The 9,685-nt window shown below is 39.2% G+C and overlaps 1 protein-coding gene across 1 annotated transcript; it reads left to right on the top strand.

Moving 5' to 3' along the window:
• The first annotated feature begins 212 nt into the window (after positions 1-212).
• LOC126816193 (uncharacterized) lies at positions 213-9,409 on the top strand. The gene is made up of 2 exons (XM_050542460.2): positions 213-1,002; positions 8,512-9,409. Exons 1-2 carry the CDS (start codon positions 213-215, stop codon positions 8,880-8,882), a joined length of 1,161 nt encoding a protein of 386 aa, XP_050398417.1. The 3' UTR covers positions 8,883-9,409.
• The last annotated feature ends 276 nt before the right edge of the window (positions 9,410-9,685 follow it).

Below are 9,685 nucleotides of genomic sequence, written 5' to 3'. Positions count from 1 at the left end.
CGTTAACGACCCCCCACCCCCCATTGAATATTAGAGAACATGAAGACTATCTGCCAAATTAAAAAGATCGGGTTCTCATGAGAGATTCTAGGGAATGTTTTTGTTTTAAGTAGGCTACGCCTTTTCCCAAATCCCATTCAGATAAACAAAATGGGAGATTCTAAAACTGTATACTGTACAACTGTACTCTCCTTTCAGGTAATAATTCAAAGATGTCACCGTTAGGTCGAGCAGAAACATCTGACTCGACTGAACCAAGCGTTGAACCTGAACCAGAGAGAGAACCAGAACCAGAAGTCGAACCGGAAGTTACAGTAGAACCAGAAGTAGAACCGGAAGTAGAATCCAGATATGTTGAACCCGAAGTAGAACCTGGATATGTTGAACCGGAAACAGTTGCCGAACTCTGGCCAGAACCAGGTCCCAATTGGACTGAATCTTACACAGAGTGGGGAGAAGCTTGGCCAATCCACGTTTACCTATTTGCCCTGGCTTATTTAGCTATCGCCTTATTTGGTATCTTTCTGATTATAACAATCGTGTTCAACAGATCGGGAACCCCCATCAACAAAACAACAATTGCATTAAACTCCATGATAACCTTCTTCGCCATTACCAGATCCGTGACACTTTTTCTCGATCCCTACTCCTCGGAACGCAGCGTTCCTTTTATGGTATCGCATGTGATTTGGTCAATAGGGATTCCCGGACTGACGTCATCGTTCAGCATTGTGTTGTTGATTCTACTGGACACGACGAAAATGGAAGTCGCTCCGCCACGTTTTCAGAAACTTTCAGTTATCGCCTTCATCACGGCCGTCCATATGTTAATAGTGATTTCATTCGACATTCTCGTGATGTTGTACGGGTCGACAGTTAAAGTATTGTTGATTATTTGTCAGTTATTGTTTGTGACGTATGGTCTGGTGGTGTCAGTGGGATTTCTTTATGTTGGTGTGAAAATCAGGAAGAATTTATCGGCGTCCACCAGTAGTTCAAAAGGTGAGGATTAATTTAATGTTGTTAAAGGAGACCCCAGGTCCGATCCCAGTGTTGGGCGAGAAAGTTCTTTGGGATTTTTCCGGCGTGGTTTCCCATTTGGCAGTGCTGCAGGACGGAGGGAGGGCCCGGTAACGAACACGTAACGATCCCTTGAGATTTACAATTCGAAATAAGGAAAGGCCATAGTTCCGCTGTCTTGGGAAAATGGCATCCATAGCATATTAAATGGCGTAAGCCTGTCTCTATATAATATTCTGATGGTACTGGTAAGCTAACCCAGAAGGTCCCGGGTTTAATCTCGGCCAGAAAGTCGGTGTTGGTACTGGATGGAGGTCTGGTAAGTAATAACGTCTAGCCATACCGATCGGACGAAAAAAAACAAGGTCCCGTGTACAAGTAAAAGGGTCCTTGATATTTGGAAATCGAAAAAAGAGTGGGTAATAGCGCCGCTGTCCCAGTAATGGCAAAATCCCCCCTCCCCCGATTATTTTGCCGGTTGGTAAAGAAAAGCAAACTGTTAAATCCCATTTCTCTGTCTCTCTCTCTCTCTCTATCTCTCTCTCTCTCTGGATTCCCACTGTGACATTACACACCCATCAGTAAAACGTCATTGTATACTTATCGCGATTGAGATCGACAAATCGTTCTAGTTCACCGAGACCGAACACTAAGCTGCAAATAACAAATTTCTTGTTTATTCATAACTCCAAATGTTATATATTTAGTACGTGTATCGGTTCTATCATGGACCGGAAGTAGAAACATGACAGCGTTGTCAGGGAATCTAAACTCATGTTGTTCTTCCTGGCGCGTGATTAATTCATTTCCGTATAATTCCCACCGTTTTACAGTTCTGTATCAACAAAGAATCCGTCGACGTGTAACACTTTGGTCCTTAAGACAATATTGGGTCTTTGAAAAATTGTTGCTTCACTCTTTCTAGAGTCAAATCACACGTACTTAATGAACATGAATGATATGATATTAATATATAAAAAACAGTGATATTTTGGTAAAATCCTAATCATTGTCAAAATAGCCATCAAATTTTATATGTTTATTGACCTATGGTTGGTAGACCAAATAAGGTTATAAAGGAGAGTGTTTAGCGAGACTGGTCAGAGCTCACCCAGGTATTCCGAGCAGCTATTATTTATTGAGAACGAGGAATCTTCGAAGCCATTCTAGCTTAACAATAAAGTTGTAAGAACCATTTAACCTGTAGTGTTATATATTACGATCACGAAGAACATAAATACAACATGAAAGTCCGATAGCACTACATAGGTCCAAACGTTATGGTGAATATTAGGTCATACAGACGCTTATATATTTCAACTATATAGTTTAAAATCGCCGGGAATTTACGACAACAGGATAGAGTTGCGTCCCCCCTTGTCAGTGCTGCAGGACGGAGGGCCTGGCAAGGACAGCTGTCTAGTCGTTCGGATAGGACGAAAAACCGAGGTCCCGTGTACAAATTGGCGTGCACGTAAAAGATCCCTTGACGGATGGAATTCGATATAAGACTAGGTCGTAGTGCCGCTGTCCGGGCCAGGCCAAATTTCCCTCATAGCCCAGTTCGGAGCAGAACAGTAGGACGTTAAACCCCATTTCATTTCATTTTGAAGTATGAAGTAGGCGGAGTTCTGTGCAGAATGCAAAGCAAGCTATCTGCGCTTTTTAAGCAGACCTATTAAGACGGCCAACAAAAGTCAGGGTTTAAAACAGTAATAAGCCAGGCCGCCAGTGTGCCGGGGGGGGGGGTGCCCAGACAGCGATGTGTGTTCAAAATTTCAAAACTCATCGTCTACGTAAACAAAGTCGGATCCGAATGGGATTCAATTTTTCACCAACAATATTTCAGTTCCTTCAATCCCGCAAATAACTATCAGAGACTTGAAGTTTTCCTGGAGCCGCGGTGGGTAAGACTGGCTCGCTAATCTGGATGACCCGTGTTCGATCCCTGCAATGACCTGAGAAAGTTCATCGAGATTTTCTGGCGTGGTTCCCCTTTGTCAGTAGTGTAGGGAGGAGGGACTGGCAAGGGACAAAGTATAGTCGTTCGGATGAGACGAAAAACCGAGGTCCAGTGTACACATTCGCGGACACGAAATAAGAGTAGGATTTTGCCATAATCTACTTTAAAAATTAGTCTCGATTGCCAAGTACCTTTGCGACGCTAATAAACATGGTATACATGGTATTTCTAGTCAAAACTTCAAACAATGGTAATTTGTCTACGATATCACCCTTGGTGGAAGTGGACGTAAAATTCCAGGAACGAACGAACGAGCAATAATAAATTAACACAGAATAAAGTAATTTCTAATGAAATTTTCATTATATTTATTTTCATTATCTATATTTAAACTAATATAGCAAGAACAACCAGCTCTTTGTTTAAATCTTGCATGATGCATCTTTAATTAAGTTTAAATATTTGATTTCGCGATTCTGATTAATCGCACGAGCATTAACTACATCTTTCCCTCGGGACAAATAATTTAATAGAGAATTTAACAATGGAGACCAGCGCTTCATACATCGATTAAAAAAAGAAAACAGTGAAGGCCAATTTATTAAAAAGCTACGCCAGATATAGTGGAAAGCTTGCTTAAAGATGCAATATGTAAAAGCTAGCTCTGCCTACTCATCTTTTGTTTGGCCTCAAATGTTATATAAATCATTAATTAGACATTTATTCACATGTCAATCCCATAACCACCTGTCCAGGTCATCGGATGGTTTTGATTTTCAATGGATTTAAACGTGGATACACTGTTCTTTAAAAATACATTATGGGAGATTAGATAAAGGGCTTGTAGCTCTCATTATAATAGTTAAAAAGCTAGATAATGTACAGTGGATATGCTGGAAATATCAGTCAAATTGATCCACTCTCAACCCAGAATTTGGCGATTGAATTTTCGGCCTAGCCCCGATCATCATTACTAAAGTCGGTACGATAAAAAAACAGTCTCGATTATCCATTTCATGATTAAATCATGTATGAAAGTTGAGCAGCAAATCGGATCCTAATCCAGTAAATATCGCAGGCTAGCTATGACATCGGGAGTTGATTATGGCCTGGATAAGTTAATTAATGTCTAATTAATAATTTAGATAACATTTCAGGCCTAAAGAAAGACCTGTAATAGACAGATATAGGTCTTGCATAATGTATGTTTAAGCGGCCATCAATCAGCTCAGAATGAAGTAAATTGTCAACATATTGTAGCGAGAACCGTCAGCCCTTTATTAAAGTCTTGCATACGGCATCTTTAAATACCGATAGATATTAAAATCTAATATCAATCATTCCATTTATTTGTTATGTAAACAATTTGATTCCTAGTATTAAAAAGACGTCATGCTTTGTTGATTTTCATATTTTATTTATTATGATATCACGAGATATTAAAATGTTTTCCACAACCCAGAAACTACCAATCTGATTAAAACACAGATCCTATTTCGTTCGTTTTTTATAGTTCTAAACGAAACGAAATATAGATCTGAATTTTATAATTAATCAGATTGAGAAACTACAGTACAAAATAACACACTGTTGGTGACATTTGGAGAGAGTTTAAAGTCCAATTATTACCAGCCAGATCATTTGGGAACAGCGCACGCTTATAGTCATTATACTAAACGTAGACTGTTTGTTTACAGTTAGCTCGGCTTGAGAACAGACACTAAACTAGTTGACCGACATTTTAATTCCTATATCGACAATTTTAGTTGAAAACACTAAGTATACATCGAGAATTTCATTAAGTAGTTATTCTGCTTCCATTTAATAAAATTGAAAAAGTTTATTTAGTTTTTAAGTGTATGACAAATGTGAAAGAGAGTAGAACCGCATTACAAAACAGTATATCTATAGTAATTTTTAGATATGGCGGCCATTTAGGGCAGAGATCTATTCTCGAAATATGAAGTAGATGGATCACTGTGTGCAAAATGGCTTATAGTAGACATTTTATTCACAGTCTTTCGCTAGTGCAAGCCGGCGTGCTGATTTTAGGTGTGGGTGTTCTTAGTCCTTGACATGCAAACCACTTGACATAACGATAGATCTAAGGACAACTCGTTACATCATTGGGTGCCGGGTGGGAGATTAACGCGTGCGCACTTCAGATTACACGGTGTGTCCTTGAGTCCAGTAATGAGGTTTCGACCGCACACTTGTATCTGACAAGGAGTAGCGTCGCCTGTTTCCCCCTCACTGCCAAAAGATCCCCCACGCGCAAGGCTATTATTGAAATAATTTGAACCATGTTAGTCCCGAAATGACCACGTTTGCGTCGAGGGGACATTAAAAACTCCTCTCTCTAACCCATTGAGAAGGGTTAATTCTGATTAATTATTGAAAAAAAAATTGAACCTTACGTTAGTCCCGAAATGATCTAGTTTGTGTAAGGTGGACGCTTACCCCCCTCCACTCTCTCTCTCTCTCTCTCTCTCTCTCTCTCTCTCTCTGATGTTTGCTGTACGGAGATTCCTTCAACATGTCTTTCAGGTATGACCTGTTTAGGCTTCTCATTACTCTCCCTCTCTCTCTCTCTTTCTCTCTTTCCAATGAAGCATGCCGTATGTGTTTGTATCTTCTATTGTGTCTCATGTCATCTGATATAAGATATAAAAAACAAAACATGAAATATACATATGACTGTTCTTGTCACGCAATGACATCCATTGAAAACATTTAAATAACGTTTGAATTGGTTTGTATTTTAATTCAACCAGAACTTCCATAATCACAAAACATGTCTATGTGACGTCATTCAAGGCGACAACAATTCGAGTTGTGCTAGGAGAATCTAGAGGATTGTCTACAATTAGTTTCGCTCGAGAACAGACAAGAAGCCAATTGACCGACATTTTAATTCCTAAATTGATGATTTTAGTCGGAACATTTCGAGAAGTATTCTTTCTGCTTCCATTTAATGAAATTGAAAATTTAGTTTTTGTGTTAAAAAATGTAGCACGGTTTAGAAATGTACACAAATTAGTGTGCTAATTCTGTAATATGAGTCAAGTGGCGTGGTTTCGAGTCCCTGCTTGTACGTGACCAAGTGTAGGGTCGTCTGTCCAACCTCTTGGGGGTTTCTCCGGGACCTCCGCCCCTCCCCTCTCCACTTATGATCCCTACGCACAAGCGAATTATAGAAATAAAATTAAACCATATGTTAGTTCCGAATTGACCTAGTTTGTGTCGAGTGGAAGTTAGGCCTACCCCTCCCCCTCTCTCGTCCTCTATGTCCTTACGGAATATAGCGTAGGCTTAGTTGTCGTGGTCATGTATCGCTGTCCTAATCCTATGCATGTACGTGAGGAGCAGGGAGGGTCGTTTCGGTTGTCCTCTGACATATTATTTTAGTCCCGAAATCATCTAGTCTTTGATGAGTGGACGTTAAACACTCTTTCCTTAAAGACATAAAAATTACCCCCCCCCCTCTCTCTCTCTCTCTCTCTCTCTCTCTCTCAGTATAGGGTGGTAGTCGTGGTGTTATAAAAAAAATAAACACAAAAACATTTTCTTGACGATTTTGTTGGCACTTTCCATGATGTTCGGGGGGGCTGGATGGCTGAATGGCTAGCACGTGCGTGTTGTATCATAAAGTCTGTCATTGAGTCAACTGGCATGGTTTCGATTCCCCGGTTGTACGTGACAAGGAGTAGGGTCGCCTGTCCAACCTCTTGGGTTTTCTCCGGGTCCTCCAGTTTCCTCACACTGCTAAAGACCCCTACGCGCAAGCGAATTATGGAAATAAAATTGAACCACATGTTAGTCCCGAAATGACCTAGTTTGTGTCGAGTGGATGTTAAACTCTCTCTCTCTCTCTCTCTCTCTCTCTCTATGATGTTCAAGGCGTCACCCAGGGACCGAGAACTAGCAATTAGCATTAGAGGGACGTGTGGATATGCTATTAACGGTGTATTCACGAAACTGAAGATAAGCAAATTTCATGGCATTTTTGTACCACTTAATTTTGAAGGAGCTTTGGGAAGAAACCGGAGGATCCGAATAAAATCCACGAGGTTAGGCAGACGACCCTACTCATTGTCACGTACAAACTGGAAATCCACCATCCGACCACCCAACTTCCAACCGTTTACACTTGGTCGCAATAAGCGTGTCGTTCTCAGCACGGTACCAGGCCACGATAAATTTCAAGAAACTGACCCGTTTACATTATTTTAAAATAACTGGTCTCGGAACCGTGCCAGACACGCCAAATGTGGAACTCTTCACAGTAAAGTTAATATCAGTCTTTATGCAAATTACCCGGATGAAAACAATTATGGCGGTTGATTTAGTACAGGCAGCCCTTTTGACAGAACTGTCAAAGTTCGCGGGGAAAAAGATCAAAGATCATTTGCCGCATGCGTAGTAATCCGTACAACTGATACCCGTTCTCAGACCGGGTGGCGTTTACACTACGAAACTTTAGCCGTGCTGTGCCGAGACCACCACACTTCAGTGGGCCAAATTGGCACGGTACTCAGTACGACACACTTATGTTTGACCCGTTTACACTACAAAAAAAAATAATAACCGTGTTGTGCCTGGCACGCTTCAAATTTGTAATTATTATACAGTTTACTCACCGTCTGGAACAGTTATGTTTACCTTGGCCTAAGTTATAATAATAAAAAACAAAACAAAACATTTCGTCATTTTTAATGTTCAAGACATAATTAAAGGAATATTTCCCTTTTATGAAGGTAATCAATGTTTAACTGTGGGTGTTGTTTTCAATATATGATATAACAGGGATTTCTTTCTTTTACTTGATTCGTTCGTTTCTAGAGTTTTACTAGAGTTTTACGTCCACTTCCACCTAAGGAGATGATATCGTAGACAATTTTTACTTTTACTTGATTTTGTAAACCGTTCAAATATATCAACGTTACTATAATTATGGTGGAGTTCAAATTTCGTGAAAATCGGACCGAGACTGTATTACAAAATGGTCGCTCCCATTTACATACAAATTATATAATAAGCATGTAATACCATGGTTGAGCACCATCCATGTTTATACGTTTATACCCCGAAGATCTCGGTTCCTTTCGATATTGATGCGTGTCGGACTGTAACATGCTGGATTATGACCCCAGATTGTACGAAAAGTCGCTTTTTTAGCTTGTTTTCTGTCCATCGCTTGCAAAATGTGGGTGTATCTTACATGGCAATTGTTTGTTTTATTATTATTTTGTCGTTTGTCAATGAGCCATTACTAATTATTTCCGCATTGTCTTATATAAAATGTTTTTCTTTATTCAGTATAAATGACGTCCGAAACCATAGAATACACTACTCGTGTACTGATTATAAAATGTTCATTTTGTCTTAAATATTGGATGTTAGGATCCTATATTTTCACAGCAAGATAACAATATCAGTATGACAGTATTAATCAAAATGGGCCAATATTGAATTCAAATTTGTGTTTTTAATTTTAGCTCCTTTAAATATTATTTTTATTTTTCCAGATCCAACATCGAAGCGGCTACAGCGCTTAACAAAATCCATTTTCATCTCGTCCGCCGTGGCTTTATCAATCGCTGTCACAAATCTATACGCAGCAGTGGATATTTTTGGCGTGTTCAGTCCTATCATGGTCGTCGATTCCTGGTCATGGTGGATTCTACAGACTTGTTTAAGGGTTGAAGAGACAATGGCGTCAATCTTAGTCCTGTCCGTCTTCATCAAAGTTTCCCCGACAGAAACTCTCAGAGGTTTTGTGTATAAAATGTGTTGTACTCTATCTCGACCTAACTCTATCGCCCCGTCAACACGTGAAACATTGTTTTGCACACAGTCGGAAGAAATAAGTAAAACTGTTGGATGGACGAATGGATGAATAAAGTAGGAGGAATGGTGGAGATGATATCTGTACTCATAGACATCAGCGCAGTTGTTTCAAAAACTTAATTTTAAGACCTGCAATAGACGGATTCTCCTCTTATACAATGCGCGCGGGAGGGGTCGGGGTCCTAGTGATTATTAGAAGCCAAACCTGCAATGACAGATGTTATGGTATAAAGCACAGGTGTTACAGATGCATTATGTAAGAACTAAATCTGCCCATGGCGGTCCTTTATTTTTTTAGCTTCAAATGTTATATAAACTGTTATTTAAATATTTATTAATATGATAAATCAACTTTTTAGGACATCAGACGTCTCTGGCTTTAGGTAGAGTAGAACACTTCGGCCATATAATTATTTAATTTAAATAAGGAGAAGCGAGGCTAAATCTTTGAATGAACTTTTCAATATACTCATTTTGCATTATCTATTTATAAACTATTATAACGAGAACGTCCAGCTCTTTATCTAAATCTTACATAATGTATCTTTAATATAACTATTATAGCAAAAACGACCAACTCTTTATCTAAATCTAACATAGTGTATCTTTAATATAACTATTATAGCAAGAACCACCAGCTCTTTATATAAATCTTACATAATGTATCTTTAATATAACTTATATAACAAGAACGACCAACTCTTTATCTAAATCTAACATAGTGTATCTTTAATATAACTATTATGGGTCATTCCATGTCAAGTGCACCAAATTCTCAGAAAGTTGTAAAATGACCCCCTCAGAAAATGCATCTTTAAACCATTCGGTCCCGCCCCTCTCTCTTCTTGAACA

This window comes from Patella vulgata, chromosome 3 (assembly GCF_932274485.2).
Source record: "Patella vulgata chromosome 3, xgPatVulg1.2, whole genome shotgun sequence".
Lineage (NCBI taxonomy): Eukaryota > Metazoa > Mollusca > Gastropoda > Patellidae > Patella > Patella vulgata.
This window is presented reverse-complemented; position numbering and strand designations above follow the sequence as displayed.